Source organism: Crocuta crocuta, unplaced genomic scaffold, assembly GCF_008692635.1.
Source record: "Crocuta crocuta isolate KB4526 unplaced genomic scaffold, BGI_CrCroc_1.0 scaffold396, whole genome shotgun sequence".
NCBI lineage: Eukaryota > Metazoa > Chordata > Mammalia > Carnivora > Hyaenidae > Crocuta > Crocuta crocuta.
The window spans coordinates 1,578,032-1,596,174 of NW_027533259.1; the positions used below are offsets into that span (position 1 = coordinate 1,578,032).

The 18,143-nt window shown below is 41.2% G+C and overlaps 1 protein-coding gene across 2 annotated transcripts in view; it reads right to left on the reverse strand.

Moving 5' to 3' along the window:
* Positions 1–18,143, reverse strand: part of LHFPL3 (LHFPL tetraspan subfamily member 3) — a 555,591-nt gene that overhangs the window by 159,226 nt on the left and 378,222 nt on the right. Inside the window, exons 2-3 of one of the 2 annotated variants that reach the window (XM_077746949.1) lie at positions 17,436–17,672; positions 9,979–10,043 (exon numbers count right to left, since the gene is read on the reverse strand). In XM_077746949.1, the coding sequence (XP_077603075.1) occupies positions 9,979–10,043; positions 17,436–17,672 (302 nt within the window). Of the gene's footprint in view, positions 1–9,978; positions 10,044–17,435; positions 17,673–18,143 lie in introns of those variants that run through there. The other variant, XM_077746951.1, reaches the window with a different exon arrangement.

Genomic DNA, 18,143 nt, shown 5'->3' on the forward strand with positions numbered 1-18,143 from the left:
CCCCATTACTTTAGCCAATGGGATGTTAGCAGATGTGACACCGCAGAGGTTTCAGAAGTCCATGTGCTGTTGAACTTGATTTCTCTGTGCCCCTGTCATCACCACAGGAAGGACATCCTAGCCTATTAGTTCCAGAAAGAGGATGAGAGACATGTGGAGCAGAAACACCCCACACAAATTGAATCCAGATGCTCCAACCACCAGGTAATGCACAGACTTATCAGGAATAATACATGATGGTCTTAAGGCACTGATGGTTTATACACAACAATAACCAAATGACATATTCGCCACTCCCTCATCACTCCACACCCCGGGTCCTCCTCTTTTCTGCTCCTTGGGCTTCTTTCCCACCTAAGCTTACTCTGTCCTAGCACCTGGGGGAAAAAGTGGGGCCTTCTGTGGTTCTGGGGAAGGACAGAAAATCAGGGGAGGAAACAGGGCAAAGGAGAGAAGACCAACCGTGAGGTTCCCAGGGCAAAGATGGAAAAGTTAATTGTCACCATGCCCATCCTGCTGCTGCCTCAATTCTCCCATGTCCTTTCTCTCCCCAGCCCTATTTCCTGTCATTAATTTTTTTTATGTTCCTACAACCAGTCCTTGCAATGAGGCTGGAGTTCTACTATAATTATTGCTAACATTTATTGAGTACTCACTATATATATTAAGCACTGAACTAAGTACATTACTTGGATTATATCTTGTAGCCCTCGCTATGCTGCTGTAAGATAGACAATATGATCTACATTTTACACATGAGGAACCTTAAGAGAATCCAATGGTTTGCCCAAGATCCACAGCTAGTAAGCGGTGGAGCTGAGGTTATAACCTTGGCAGTCTGATGACACGGCCCATGCTCTCTGCCTCTGCACCATTGACTCTTCTTGGTGAATCTTCTCATCCCCATTTCCCACAGTTATTCTGCTTCCCCATCCAGAGGCAACCATAAGTGCTGCTCTCTTTTTAAGAAAATTTTAAAAATGTTTATTCAATTCTGAGAGACAGAGAGAGACAAAGCATGAGAGAGGGAGGAGCAGAGAGAGAGGGAGATACAGAATCCAAAGCAGGCTCCAGGCTCTGAGCTGTCAGCACAGAGCCTGACATGGGGCTCAAACTCATTAACTATGAGATCATAACCTGAGCTGATGTTGGACGCTTCACTGACTGAGCCACCCAGGCACCCCATTTTTTTAAAGTAAGCTCCACACCCAACGTGGGGCTTGACCTCACAACCTTGAGATCAGGAGTCACATGCTCTATCAACTGAGTCAGCCAGGTGCCCTTAATGCATACACTTTTATTTGAATACAGTTTTGCACAAAATGGTTAGTATGCACTAATTTTAACCTATATTAATGATAATTTATTACCTATCTATTCTGTTTCCTTTTTTTTCACTAGGCACCCTGTTTTTAACTTCCACTCATGTTGCTATGTGTTCAATTTAATCTGTGGTCTCTGACCCGCCACAGAAGAAAGGCTTTCACTCACCTCAATTAATTTTTTAAATTTTATTTTAGAGAGAGAATGCATATACACAAGCAGGGGAGGAGGGCAGAAGGAGAGAGAGAATTTCAAGCAGGCCCCACATTCAGTGTAGAGCCCAATATGGGGCTCGATCCCATGAACCGTGAGATCGTGGTCTGAGCTGAAACAAGAGTTGCACACTTTACTGACTGAGTCACCCAGATGCCCCTCAAATTATTTGTTCAGCTCCATAACGAACACCCAGATTTTCTGCAACTTCCCACCATGAATAATAGTTTAGTAAGCATCCTCATGCACAGTCCCTTAAAGCCCTAATGAGAAGTTCCTGGATATAAATCCAGGAGCAGAATTGTTAAGGTCACAAGTAGACTAGATTGCTCTTTAGAATGGAGCTTCAGTCCACACTACCACTAGCAATGCACGGAAGCAAATCCCTACCTGTTATAGTGTCTAAATTCTGTGAGCCTATAAGGTATAAGCTGACAACTCATTGCTGTTTTAATTTACATTTTTCTAATTACCAATGATTTGGGACATTTCTTCAAATGCTAGTTCTGTTTTTGAGTTTCCTCTTCTATAAGCTTTGCTCATTTTGTAAACGGTTTTAATTTTTTTCTTATTAATTTGGAGGAATTCTTTGCTTATTCTAGATACTCGTCTGCTTGAAACATTCTGACCAACTTCTCCCAATCTGTCACTTAGTCTTTGTCCTTATTGTCCTTCATGAACAGAAGTCCTACTTTGATGTAATTCAATGAATGTATTTTTTGCCTTATGGTTTGTGCCTTTGAAGTTTGTTTGAAAATCCTACCACACCTCCAGTTCTCAAAGATTTTTATTTTTATTTTTTGAGAGAGAGCGAGCATGTATGAGAGAGAGCTCTCGTGCATGCAAATGGGGAGGGGCATGGCAGAGGAGAGAGAGAATCTTAAGCAGGTTCCACACCCACACAGAGCCCAATGTGAGGCTCAATCCCATGAACTGTGTGATGAAGACCTGTGCTGAAATAAAAAGTTGGATGCTCAATCAACTGAACCACCCAGATACCCCTCAAAGATTTTTTTTAAAGTATTAACTTTATGGGTGTATATTTACGTTTACATTCCCTTGCTTCCTTTTAAAATGTGATGGTTAAAATAACTTCAGTCATAACTATGAATGAAATGAGCTTTGAAGGGCAGGTCCAAGAATTTGATTGTTGTGTACATCAACTCTTTCTATGAAAAAATATGTGATGTGAGTTCCAAAACACCAATCTAGAAGTAAACTTTTGGAATAGAGCCTATTTACGCATGGAAGATTGCCAGGATATTTATGAAAAGGAACTCTAGAGCAAGAATGCTTGTCTGGCTATGGTCATTGGCCTCTATTTCATTGCATTATAATTTTAGTGTTAATATAATTATAAATTACTTTATTAAAAAAATTAAATAAGCATTCCAGGTAAATATTGTACTCATTGAAGTCTGAAAGCTACTATATGAGAATTTATTATTATCATTTGAATAATAATAATGATAAAACTTGCTGTAGATGTTACGTAATAGGTATCAATGAGCTGGTGACAGAAGGGATCACTTCAGGGGGTACGAGATACAGCCAGGGAGAAATGGGTTTTTGAATAATGAGGGAAGAGTCCCTCACAATTTAAGTTCAAATAAAAATGTTATTGCTTGGGGCGCCTGGGTGGCTTGGTTAAGCATCCGACTTTTGCTTAGGTCATGATCTCGCGGTTCGTGGGTTCGAGCCCCGCATCGGGCTCTGTGCTGACTGCCAGCTCAGAGCCTGGAGCCTGTTTCGGTCTGTGACTCCCTCTCTCTCTGACCCTCCCCTGCTCACGCTGTCTCTCTCTCTCTCCTAGAAATAAATAAAACATTTAAAAAATGTTATTGCTTATGTTTGTTTTATATGTGGATATTATTTGCCATGTTTAAGAGGAGGGAAATGAAGACGAGTTCTGACCCAAATACAGTGACATGTTAACCCAGTGGCACCAAATGTTTATCTCTCTGTGAAAGAACTAAGGTGATCACATTCTCCTACATTCAGGGGACTGTCTTTATTGCTTCTTCTGCCTGGGTGGAATTCTTTCCCTCTGTCACTCCTGAAAAACACCTCTTACAGACATGGTTAAGGCATTGAGTTTGTCCTTCATCTGTCCAGCAATGCAACCATGGAATAATTCTTAGCCAGGCTGAAAAGAGGTAACATTGTAAGGAGCAAGTGACATTTCCATCAGGGAATCACGGGCTCTCGTTGGTGACTGTCACTAATTTGACACAGTCAACTCTACAGTGTGAGCTCTCTGGATGGCAAATGTTAGGGAACAAGCTCCTGCCAAACTCACCCCAAGATAGATGCATATGTAGGAAGATTACAAACAAAGCAAAAGCAACAACAGACCCACTGATTAACCCTCATTAGTCTTATTAAAAGTATTCACAAAGCTACCAGATGAAAACATCAAATTTCAGCACGTGGAGGAAGCAATCTCTAGATGTTAATAAAGTCTTGATTATGCCAACACAGAGTTACAGGAACAAAGGGCAGGGAAAGGCGGTTAGGGCATGTGCTCTGCGTTGTATGAACACGGGATAAGAATACGTACTATATATGTGTTTGTCAGGTACAATCAAAGCTCTGAAAACCACCACAGTTGATATGTGTCACAGACTGTGACAGTTTACACACATTATCTTATTTTCACAAAATCTCTACAAGGCAGTTGCTATTAATGTCTTTACAGCGGGGGCACTGAGGCTTAGAGATTTGCCCAAGTTCACAGANGTGGGTTCGAGCCCCGCGTCGGGCTCTGTGCTGACTGCCAGCTCAGAGCCTGGAGCCTGTTTCGGTCTGTGACTCCCTCTCTCTCTGACCCTCCCCTGCTCACGCTGTCTCTCTCTCTCTCCTAGAAATAAATAAAACATTTAAAAAATGTTATTGCTTATGTTTGTTTTATATGTGGATATTATTTGCCATGTTTAAGAGGAGGGAAATGAAGACGAGTTCTGACCCAAATACAGTGACATGTTAACCCAGTGGCACCAAATGTTTATCTCTCTGTGAAAGAACTAAGGTGATCACATTCTCCTACATTCAGGGGACTGTCTTTATTGCTTCTTCTGCCTGGGTGGAATTCTTTCCCTCTGTCACTCCTGAAAAACACCTCTTACAGACATGGTTAAGGCATTGAGTTTGTCCTTCATCTGTCCAGCAATGCAACCATGGAATAATTCTTAGCCAGGCTGAAAAGAGGTAACATTGTAAGGAGCAAGTGACATTTCCATCAGGGAATCACGGGCTCTCGTTGGTGACTGTCACTAATTTGACACAGTCAACTCTACAGTGTGAGCTCTCTGGATGGCAAATGTTAGGGAACAAGCTCCTGCCAAACTCACCCCAAGATAGATGCATATGTAGGAAGATTACAAACAAAGCAAAAGCAACAACAGACCCACTGATTAACCCTCATTAGTCTTATTAAAAGTATTCACAAAGCTACCAGATGAAAACATCAAATTTCAGCACGTGGAGGAAGCAATCTCTAGATGTTAATAAAGTCTTGATTATGCCAACACAGAGTTACAGGAACAAAGGGCAGGGAAAGGCGGTTAGGGCATGTGCTCTGCGTTGTATGAACACGGGATAAGAATACGTACTATATATGTGTTTGTCAGGTACAATCAAAGCTCTGAAAACCACCACAGTTGATATGTGTCACAGACTGTGACAGTTTACACACATTATCTTATTTTCACAAAATCTCTACAAGGCAGTTGCTATTAATGTCTTTACAGCGGGGGCACTGAGGCTTAGAGATTTGCCCAAGTTCACAGAGCTCGCAGGTGGCACAGATCAATTTCCCAGAGCTGGAACAGGGTTCTGTCGCCAAATCTGGCAGCAGGGGGACTGCATCAGAGACGACGATTTAGCCTATTACAGAATGGAACTGGACTATTGTCTTGGGTTACCTACTGATATCTAATAATTCAAACTTTACTTTCCCTTTCAGGGCCTTGCTTCCTTCTCTGTAAAAGGAAAGTGTTGGGTGAACCATTGGTCTTTAACCTCAGCTGCACATTAGAACTTCCTGAGGAGTTTTCATACCTGGACCCACCTCACGCCAAACGAATTACAATCTGTGGAGTGGGACCCAAACGCTGGCATATTCTTCAAGTCTCACTAGATGATTGTACAGAACCAGAATATTTCTGGCTCTAAATGTCCTCATTCTGTGACTGTAGTTCAACATTCCTTTAACTTGACCCCCAACAGATATCCCCAATAGGTCATTAGCACCCAACATCTGAAGAGTGATGAAGTCTACCACACAGCTGACAAAACAAAAATAAAACATCTATACAGTCATTTCCGGTCATGGAATGAATGTCATGGGCATAAAAAGCACAGCACTGGGGAACATAGGCAATGGTACAGTCAACAGCATGTACAGTGACGGGAGTCGCTATGCTCATGGTAAGCATAGCATAACATATGGACTTATCAAATCACTATGCGGTCCACTTGAAACTAACGTGACATTGTATATCAACTCTACTCAAAAAAAATTCATAAGAGGGGTGGCTGGTTCGTTCAGTTGATCAAGCGTCCAACTCGTGGTTTCAGCTCAGGTCACCATCTCATGATTCATGACTTCGAGCCCCTCATTGGGCTCTGTGCTGACCATGCAGAGCCTGCTTGGGATTCTCTCTCTCCCTCTCTCTCTGCCCTTCCCCTGCTCATGTTCTTTCTCTCAAAATGGATATTTTTAAAAAATTCATAAGAATAGGAGGAAGAAATAGAAAAAAACCCACCATTTGCTCATGGTTTTAGAAGATCTTCCTAAAAAAAAGGACTTTAAGACCCCTTCATCGATCTACACCTGATCTTTGGGGCCCTCTTATCAAGAGCAGGAAAAGTTTTGTTCCTTTTCCTTTGGTGGGTGAACTAGAAACAAAGCTCCCAGGGATCAAACCATTGCATTTCTCCTACCTGAACCATCAGAGAACATCTGGTTCATTTTACACATTGGCAACAAATAGCCTCTGGGGAGGAACTATCAAGCCAACAGTTGGAGCTGGCTCATGTGACTTCTGGGCTTGTCACCTTCTCTGGGACAAGGGATAGCTCTTTTAGATTCCCTCCGGAGAAGCTGCCCCTTATGAGGGCTCCCCTCCCCAGTGAGTGCTGCAGACTCACCTGCCGCCAGCTGCCTTTGCCCGCGCTTTTGGCCAGCCCATCTAGTGGCTCTGTCAGAACATGCTGGGGTGGCTGACACTAACACCACAGCTGCTTTTCTCCTTGGTTGATTTCTGCCCTCCAGATCTCTTGACAATGTTGTCACTCTCATCTTGTGGGCTTTGACAGCATATGGACTTGCAGACAGCATTACTGAGGAGCTGCCAGAATTCCATTTCACCTCCTGATTATTCCAGGCACATCATCAAAGGTGACATGGTCAACTTGTGTTAGGGAGATATATCTTCTCAGGCCAAACTGATTTTCTGCCTGCTAAATGTGAGGCCCAGGTTACATATGCAGTCAAGCAGGAAGAAAACGTCAGTGAAATGCATAAACACGACACTTGTCGAGGACCAGCTGCCAACTGACTGTAAAGACGTGGTTCAAGAGTGATGATGTTGGCCATTATGAGTGGCTTTTCCTCCAAAGTCACTTATGGAGTTTATATTTTAAATAGGCTGCTCTAAAATTTATGCCTTAGCGAGAAGAGACTTCCCCCCTCTTTCTTGTCCCTGCTTCACCTCAACCATGTTTTTCATTTCTTCATAGTTGTGTCCTCCTTTGTTTATTTGGTACTAATAGACTTGCTGATGCTTTTCCACAGCTGAGTTTTTTAAGCCTCTCGGTGAATGAAGCCATGTATGTCAAATTGTCCTTGGGAAATGGTTTCTGCTTATTACTGCATCATCTCTCACTGGTGCTGGAGTAAATCAGCTGTCAGGCAGTGGCTCGTACTCATTTCTACCCAGGTGGCACTGATAAAGTGAGGCCACGGATATCAGAATGGATTGGGCCTCAGACACACAACCTCATACCTAACACTAAATGTCCTCCCCAAAGAGACTTAGGGAAAAGCCTCTCCCACTCATTCCTGAACTCCCAGTTCACTAGGTTTGACATGCATTAGGCATGCTATACATGTCTGGTGAATTGAATGCCATTGTTTTGGCCATGGCTTGGCACATAATAAGGTACACAGGACATTTTTGTGGCTGTTGAAATAAGGCTGAAAGAGGTGCTATGATTTGCCTGAAGTGGCAGTTATGACATTCTAATATACTACACTTCTTGTTTCTTTTAAAGTAGGTATCTGTGTATAATGTGTAGACCAATTTATTTCCTTTGCAATCAATGAAGGAACAAATTGCTTTATGTACAGAAGATATGTTAGGTGGGGACTTTTAAAGTTTATTTATTTATTTTGAAAGCGTGTGCACAAGCGGGGGAGAGGCAGAGAGTGAGAACCCCAAGCAGACTCCACACCGTCAGTGCAGAGCCCAATGCAGGGCTTGAACTCAGGAACCATGAGATCATGACCTGGGCTGAAATCAGATCTTTAACTGACTGAGCCACTCAGGTGCCCCAAGTAAGGACATTCTTAAATATTTACATATTTTTTTCATCAAACCGAGAGAATAAAAACATTAAATGTTCAAATTTCCCAGGATTTGAGACACCAGAGATAATAGATAAATAAGATATAGCCCATTTTCTTTTTTCTTTTTCTTTTTTTTTTANCCACATCTTCTTGCTCCATTCATCTGTTGTATAGCCCATTTTCTTAAGGCTTAGAATAAAAAAATGAAATTTGTAGTGTTTGGGGAGTTCTACTTTGTGGAGCATTACAGAGCCAATACCTATTTCTGCAAGTAGTCTCAACACGTACTTGCCTCAGCAGAGTTTTGCTTGGTGCTGTGCTCTTACCTACTCTGCCAGATGTTAAGAACAACTATGTTTCTTCTTCATGAGGGACAAGTGGCAGGTTACATTTTCACTATGTTCTTTGACCTTACAATGGCATCACTGATCATCTAGCAAGAATGTAAATGTCCACTCTGCTAAAAAATTGCTATGTATCTTAAAAAACAAATCTGAGTAGGGAGGCTGAGGCCCAAGGAGATCCAACTAGAATTATGTCAAGACCACTAACATTTCACTTGGAAGCTACTCTTCTCTGGTAGGGCATATGGAAAAGAACCAGATACTTCAGGATGTGTAGGAATAGTTCATGGTTGGGAAACTACATAAATGGAAGAAAATAAACTACTCTTGGTATATTTAAGCTGAGGAAAAATTTTTCAGAAGTTTATTTGTGGTTTACAAGTCTAGATCAATGGGCTATAAACAACAGATTTGCAGGGCACCTGGGTGGCTCAGTTAAGTGAGCAACTCTTGATTTCAGCTCAGTTCACAATCTAACAGTTTGTGAGTTCCAGCCTCGCATCGGACTCTGCACTGATGGTGCAGAGCCCGCTTGGGATTCTCTCTCTCTCCCCCTCCCCTGCTCATGCTCACTCTTACTCACTCTCTCTCAAAATAAATAAATACTCCAAAAAAAAAAAACAAACACCCCACAACAGATTTGCCCTGAAATTAAAGCAGTTTACTTTAAAGACCAAGTCTGTATTACATGTTAAAATAAAAAGAGTTAGATAGAGATAACTGATCACTAATTAACTTCAAATACTGAGGTGCCTATCGAACCTATCCAGAGTGTATAGATCTGAAATTAGACTCAGTCTTATAGAAGAAAAGGAAATTGTTACAGATCTTTAATTTAGGAAAAAAATTACAATCCTTAAACCTGGGCTATGTCTCTGAAGGTCACAATTCTCTGTGTTTTCAACTCTTATAATGTTACTGTTAAAACAGAAGAGGCAAAGGGTCAGGGGTGAAGCTGGTAAGTTTTGACTTAATTACAAAACTTCTTTTAAAGTTATGCTAGAACATTGATTGCAAATTTATTGGTAGTGTTAAATCTTGGACATCATGACTCTGTTATATAACAGTCATTTTCTATTGTATATTTTTTTCCTATTCCTTTCCCTGCTCCCTTTATTCTAATATTTACCCAGAGATCCTTTCTCAGGGACAGAAAAGATCACTGAAACATTACAATTATTTTGCCTATTAGAGTATAGTGGATAATAATGGAGCATGTGACTGCCATTCAAAGTCAGCATTACCTGTGCCTTCTGATTCATCAACTAATTCTGCCTGTAAATCCACTAGTTGGGGAAGGCTGAGAGGAAGATGCTGATTTTGAGGGCATCGTCTGAGGTTGGGTACTGGTCAAAGAGACAGCTGCCTCTTTGAGCACACTGTGGTACATTTATGACCTCAGTGTGTACTTGCTGAATGGACTAGAGTCAATCTCACAAGCTCAGATGTTCTCCAAGTTACTACTAGGCATGGAGGGTAAACTGAAGGAGACAATCCATGAGTGACTCCTGTAGAAGTCTCTTCCTTCTACCACACTTTTGGATGTCTTCTCTCTTTTTTTCCCACCAGGGGTAACACTCTGCCCTGAAGCCTTAGGAGGGTAGTGGACAGCAGTGACAACATAGGCATCTCCAAATGCCCAACAAGACATGAGGAACTACGCCCTTTGGCAAATGTGTAACTTTAGCCATTACAGACATGATAACTTTCTCTAAAGAAGACAGTAGCTTAAAGAATAAGAGGGAATAGCAATGGGTAGATGTTACAAGGGGGTGTATTTCAACCTAACCAAAACCAAAACTTTTAAAGATCTGTGCAACAATGGAATGACCTTCTCATGAAAGAAATCAGAATAGACTCATTCTTTCATTCAATAATTTACTCATGCAATACATAGTTATTGAGTGCCCACATATGTCAGGCATTATTCTAGTACCAGGGAGACAGTAGTCAACAAAAGAGACAAAAAGCCCTTGTGCAGATTTTCTAGAAGAGGACAATTAACAAGAAAAAGAGGTAAACTATTTAGTGGGTTAGCCGAGAAGTCATGAGAGCTCTGGCTATATTCAGAAGGGAGAGTGGACAGGATTTTTGGATGGGTTAAATGGCAGTTGTGAGAGAAAGAACAAAGTCAAAAATGACTGAAGTTTTGGCCTGAGCTGATGGAAGAATAAGCTGTCATTAACTGAGATGGGGGAAGACTGTGCGAGATGTTGACTTTGTGGGAAAGAAACATCAGGAGCTCAGTTTTGGAAATGTTAATTTTGAGATGCTAATTAAATATTCAGAAAGGGTATCAAGTAGGCAATGGAACATAGGAGACCAGGCTTCACTGGAGAGGTGTTCTTAAACTTGAGAGTCATTAGTGTGGAGAGGTTTCCTAAAGCCATGGTGACCAATGAGATATTCTACAAAATGAATGCAGGTGGAAAGAAGTGAGAGAAAGGGAGGAAGCAGTGAAGGAGGCTCCACAGAAAAAGCTGAGAGGCAGAAGGGAATCTGGGCAAGGTCAGCCATTGGGAGCCAATGAAGGAGTTCCAAGATGGCTTACTGCAGTCAACTGTGAAAAGGCAACGTAAGAATTGAAGACAGACTGTGAAGTTTAGCACCTGGGAGTGACCTTCACAAGACAGTGACAGCAAAATGCTGGGGGTGAAAACCTGAATGGAGTGAGTTTATGAGAGAATGGGAGGAGAGGAAACAGGAGGAACATGTACTTAGAACAACTCTGTGAGGACCTCCGAGGTCTGTACCAACTCTCAGGTTTATGAGCCCCTCTGCAAAAGTGCCAGCATATAGGCAGTGTTAGAGGCATATTCTGAAATGCTTTAATGACCATGTTTGTTCAACACTAATCCGACTGGGAAACAGATGGTTTACTGTGACCTTATTAAAGATTTAATTCAAAGCACTTGGTACTTTCTGTGATGGCTTCCTAATCTTCCTTTCTGGGTTTTCATCAAGTTCCACAGTCAAGTAAGAGGATCAGTTGTGTGTGTGTATATACATTTATAGTTTTTTTCTTTGAGAGAGAATGCACACAGAAGCTGAGCAACAAAGGGGTACAGAGAGAGAAGGCCCCATGCTGTTAGCGCAGAGCCTGATGTGGGGCTTGATCCCACAACCCTGGAGTCATGACCTGAGCTAAAATCAAGAGTCAGACACTCAACTGACCAGGCACCCCAAAAGGATCAGTTTCAAAGGCTACTTCTCATTTCTGTGACTAAACAACATGCTATTCAACAATCAGTGGGTCAAAGAAGAAATCAAAAGAGGAATGAAAAAAACACCTTGAGACAAATGAAAATGGGAAGACAATGTACCGACACTTATGGGAAGACTACTCTTAACTATATTCGATTTTTGATTAAATAACATTACCTAAAAGCTACCAAATGAAAATAAAACGAAATTGTTTACTTGTACAGGGAACATTGGTCTGTTCAAAGCAACAGAATTGGCATATTTAAAAAAATTATTCCATCATCTTGTATGGTAGAAAAACTTCAAAGTTTGAGTAAAACAACTTGTGTTGGAGCCCTGGATTCATTTCTTTCCAGCCATGGAAATTTAGACAAAATATTTAACCTTTCTGAACCTCATGTACAGAAGTAGACTGATGCTTGCTCTCTTATGTGAATACTGCAAAGGTCAAATAAGATATCATATGGGAAAAATGATTAGTAAATAGTAAAGCTTACATAGATACTGATTATAAACTGCTTTCATACACATGCTTTCCCTGGACTCTCTCAACCCTATGCAGGAGGTGGACCGGGATAGTAGTCTTCCTCTTCTCATTTGGAAGAAGGGGAAACTGAGGTTCTGGGATGTTAGGGACTTGCTTAAATTCATAATGGCTCTTGTGTGCTGGAGTTAAGACCAGAAACAAAGTTTTTATCTGTGACCTGGGGCTCTGTCCACTGTCAAGGACACCACATAACATGGGAATTAGTGAGGCCAGCAGGCTCCTCTGCCCCGGATGAGAGTTTCTAAATCTGACTCCCTCCCTGTGGCATGTGAATGATGGGGCTGTGACAGTGCTGTTCAGGGGATCCTAGCGCTCCTTCCAGTTGACCTTCATCTCTCCCTTCTCTTACTCTTCTGATGCTAATAAGTTCCTAAGAGCCGTTAGTGTATTCACAGCTCTGAGGGTAGGAGCTCTTACTGCCTTTGGAGCATCCTTAAAGGACATCTCTGCAAGTGTCCCCAGAATTAACATACTTTAAAGGTGGAAGAAACCTCAGATGCCATTTGGACAAGCCTTCAATGTCTAGATGAGGGCGCTTAATTCTTCAACTATTAAGATCTGGGGGCAGGGCTCTCAGGGAACCTCAGAGACCTCACTGGCTCCAGACAGCGCACGCTCTCTCCACTCCCTCCCCCACCTGTCACTGCCACTCATAGTGTGGCTGTGGCGTGCCATGGCACCTCAAATCCAAATACCAGAGGGTTTCTCAATTAGTTATTTGAGTAAAATGAATTTAACTCCACCTATGATGGCATTAAAAAGAGCTTCAGCCACTTAATAAATGGTAGCTAGAATCACCTCTTAATGGATAATCATATTTTCTCATTTGCAGTGTAAGTGCTAGAAGACAGAGTGACTTTAAAACTGTCCATGAGAGGACCCAATTACCTGATGAGCGATTCCAAAGACCATATACACAAACTCAGCAACATGCTTCTTTAAGAAGGGTGTCTGACAAGGAACGAGCTATTTGTGTGGCATGGGAGTTCTAGAAAATGTAATTATTTATCCTTTCACAATTAATGAAAGAAATTGGAAATGAAGCTTTCATTTCAAATCCTTTTTATCTGGATGAAACTTTAATTTTACATAATTAAATTGACTTCACAGTTCAGTGTGTTAAAATACGCAATTAGGCGGTATATCAAGGTGAAATGGTTCCTGTTGTTGGCTCATTGAGAGATCCTGCTGCCCAACGAGAACCAACACTTGCCCAATCCCCCCCCCCCTTAGCCTCAGAGCCAGGGATGGTGCACAGCCTGTGGGGCTGGCTTCTCAAATTCAGTCAAATTTTCTTATGCATGCCAATTCCTGTAGAAGTTAGGGGATATTTTAAATAGTTTCGCTTCTGTTTTTCAGTGGAGTTTTTTTTGTTTTGTTTTCCATGAGAAAATATTGTGGGACTTTGGTGATGCAACACAGAGAATTCACTTTCTCCCTCAGAGAAGTTCCTTCTGAGATAACACCTGCATTCTTCAAAGTTGCTGGTTGAAATTCTGTGAAAACTCCCGTATCGCAGTCTTGCCATTTTTTACAATTTGTGACTAGCTTCAGCTAAGACCACTTTCAAATTACTGTTGCATTCCTGGAAAAGGCATAAGAAGTGCTATAGGTGGCAGTGAAGGTGGCAGTCCCACTCTAATGGGACTGGGGTGAGTTCCCTGGAAATTTAATTAGAGTGAGTGAGCAGGGGAGAGGGGCAGTGGGTAGAGAATCTTAAGCAGGTTTCGAGCTTAGTGCAGAGCCTGATGTGGGGCTTGATCCCATGACCCTAGGATCACCACCTGAGGTGAAATCAAGAGTAGGATGCTCAACTGCCTGAGCCACCCAGGAGCTCCTGGACATTTATTTTAACAGGCGCTGGTTTATCGAGGTAGAGAGCTCACCTCTCTACCCTCCCCACTGTTTTTCCTTTGAACAGTACTTTGTGATGGTTAATTTATGGCTAAGTAGTGTCCTACATTCCCTTAAGGAAACTGTGAATGGAACACAGTTCAACAACTAGAATGGAGTTCTTGTCCCTTTTTTGATATATTCTAGAATTTACCTACCAGTGATCCTTGTTTTATCCACTAGGGAGGTTGTTAGGAAGGATTCATGGATCTAATCAATTTCCTTACTATAGTGATACATGGAAAACCTGGACCCATGTTGTGGCTTTTCCAGACAAACAGAGAAGTGTGTTGCTACAATAATTATAAAAGCCACACAAAGAAGATATGATCCTATCATGAGACTGCTCGGGACAAACTTCTTTGAAATGGGGGCATATGCTTCTCTTGTAGGTTTATTCTCTGTATAGTACTCTTGCTACTTATTAGAGGATGTAGGTTAGGATGATCAGCAGACCATGAAACTGGAAGATTGTAAAGTGTATTACAGTGTGTATACTAATATAATGTATATCAGAACATATGGATGTTCTTTTGAGCCAAGACTTGAGATACGGTATTGTCTGCCTCTAGGATACCACAAGGGTTATGGAATTTGTAAACTGTTCTAAAATAGACTGGCCTCAGTCTCTTTGCATTACCCTGTAATCCTAAGGAGGCCTCGGCTACCAAGGGATAGAAGAATAGTGAAAAAATAGTTTTAACAAGTGAAAAGGTATATTAATGTATCCCATGCAAATCGTAAAAGCACCTATTCAGATATAATTTCTTATTTATAAATTATTCTCATCAGATCTCTCCTCCATTAGGACTTATAGAAAGTAACACTGATGGCATTTAGTTTTGCTTACTGCATCCACTAGAAATAATTCAGCTACTGCTTAGTGAAACTGCTCATACACACACATACACCATCATTGCCTGGTCCCCTCTCACACAATTCAACTCTGCAGCTCTCAACACCGAACACGCATTTAAATAATACCCAACAATAAAAGCGATTTTGCACAGCCACTATGAATCTTTTACCGTTTCTCAGAAGCATGAAGGTCTGATTACGTTTTCAACAACCCGAGTCTGATTTTATGCAGACCCTATTGTATGAGAATCTGAAATGTCTACACAGTAAAGCTGTTGATACATTCTCGGGATTCAGATAAAAGAATTCTGATTGTGATATAAGAACGTGGTACAACTGACATGTTCCTCAGGATGGCCCGATGCTCTCTGCTACCTTACTGGATCCAATTTGATGCAGATGAACTGCTATTGATCCGGGCCCTTCAGAACCAGATGGAAGGAACTATGACACAGGCAAATGTGATACAAGCAAATGGAGGTAATGGACACAGAACAATCATGCACAGAGGCTCCTTAAACCTTACTCAGGCCTCTTTTGACTTCCTTTCCCATCAACACTTTTACCAAGACGTTGGAGTGGAAAAGACAACTTTTTAAAATGAAAGCCTAGACACAAGGGGTCAGGTATCAATATGGAACTCAGTCCAGTGGAAGAAAGGACCCACTTTGAAGACTGTTGAGAGTTACCCTCTAATCCTAGCTGTTACCTTCTGAAGCATGAATTCAGAATTGTCATCATTCCTATGTGTGGATGGAACTTACAATTCTCCATTGCCAAGTGAAAAATCTGCCTGGTTATTTTTAAAAAATTTTTCTGAATTTCCTTATCTGGGGTCAACAGATGTCTGGAAAGTTAAAGGTTCTTGGTATAACTTTAAATATTTATTTTTTATTTTCGAGAGAACACGAGCAGAGGAGGGGCAGAGAGAGAAGGAGACAGAGGATCCAAAGAGGGCCGTGCTGATAACAACAAGCCCAATTCAGGACTCACATAACTCATGAGCAATGAAATCATGGCTTGAGCTGAAGTCAGATGCTCAACCGACTGAACCACCCAGGTGCCCCCTCAGTATAACTTTCAATTGTACAGTGAACAAATAGCACTCCAGTCCATTATTACATGCTAGTAGAAATCAGCATTTGCAGAACAAAATATTTTCTTTAACTCACCCTTTAGGGAAAGGCAACTTATTCTAACACTGAGCTATCTTTTTTATTCGCTTTGAGGTGGAGCTAACTGGACAGAGACCAGCCAACAACGGACAAGGCTTCCAAATTACTAAGTGCATGGGAAAGCACCTGAAACCTCTAACATGCATTATGAAGTACACCCTCCTTTCTATCTAGAAAGGACAACCGTGAGAGAGAATAATCGTGTTTTTGGAAAACACTGCTCCCTTGTGAATGATTTTTGTGCTTAGAGGATTTTTCCTAGAACCAAAGAAACTAGTATGTGTTCTGTCCATAAATCAGGGAGATAAAGAACTCACAGATGACTGTGCTTGCCCAGACCTCTTGATTTTCTTTCCATATAGTTCATAGTTTACAAGCATCACCAGTGATGGTCTAAATGTAAAGCTTGTTACACTGTCATTACACCTTGTAGTATCCTGTAGATATGAATCTATACTTCTATTTGATGCCTGCTGAGGCAGTGAGGAGCCACTACCTGAGATAGTGAGCTACATTTCCTAATTCAAGGATGGATTTAGTTTCCAATCAGAAATAAAAACTACCGTGGCAGCCACTCAATTGGAGGTGCCAAGTATTAAAGTTAAAAGTTACATAAAGATAAAACAGTGAAATAAATAGAATTCTGCAATACAGAGGCAGTAAAATTCGATGCCTAAACAATTGGTTTAAATATCTGGAAGGAAAATTAAGATCCCTCTTGAATAATGATCCCTCTTGCTACTTTTTATTGGCACACTATCACTTGAACATTTATGTATCATTTGCTGGTCAGTACCCTATTTTTAAATTCTTAGTTCTTTGTGTTTCAGAAGACATTTTCTTTTTGAAAAGAAATAGGAGAGCTTTTCACTACCTAGATAACACATTTCAAATTCAGTTAATTAGTTAACTGTTGAAATCCCTAACTGTGACTGGTTGGGGCCAGTATCATGCCTTCTTTCTGAAAGGAGAAGTCTGAATTCAAATGCAATGACTGAACGGTTTAACAAAGACATTTGTAGATGATTTTATGAGATTCCCCAGGCCTCAGCCTGGGAAATAGCTGAATACAGGGAAAGATGTATTCTCCATTTAACCAAGTAGACCAAAAAAAAAAAAATTATCATAGCCGTTAACTTTGACACAGATGGAAAAAGAAACTGGAAAAATGCAACTGGAGTTGAGTCAAGAGGCAAGTCTATGAACTAGACAGCATTAAAAGATGGGCCAAATTAGACCCACAAGGGAAGCACTGGTATTTGATGTGCTTGAGGCATCCAGAGAAGAGTTCCCTGAAGCAATCTTACCTTTGTTTTCTGCCTTCAGTTCCTCTGCCATCAAGCTGTCTTGTCGGTTACCAAGCACAAATGCCAGAAACGAGAGGATCAGGGCATCCAAAATCCCAATAATAGCCAGGATGTACGCCCAGCGGACTGAACATGCCCCCAGAGTGTACTTGTCTGTCTTTTCTCCACACATCCGTTTGACTTCATCTGAATCCCAGCCATCAGGGAAAATCATACAGCCAAGCACAAGGCAGGCGGCTTGAGAGAGGAGAGAGAGAGAGAAGAAAAAAAGTAGTTAACATAAATGTTATTTTAGCAAACATTGCTACTGGGTGTCAAAATATTGCTTCAAATTTTTGATATAAAGAGCAGCAAATCTTACCACTGTCCTACCCTCAATGTTTTTTTTTTTTCCTAGTTTACTTAAAAGCAGCTTAGTACTGCAGGGAGAGGACTGGGAACACTCTTCACAGCAAGGCTGAGCATTCTGAGAGAGGCTGAGGTTTGTTCATCTATAATACTAAAATAACTTGAATTTTGGTTGCATTTGTGGGAAGGCTTCCATTGCGAATAAGCCATAAGGAATCATAACACAGCAGAATGACAATTCAACACTGGCTTTGAAGAGCTAGGACAGCAGCCAGATAAGGATTAGGATAACATGGAAAATACCAGAGTATATATTGACGGAGTCATAGTAAAAAAATAATTTCCTCTTATAACCTCCTA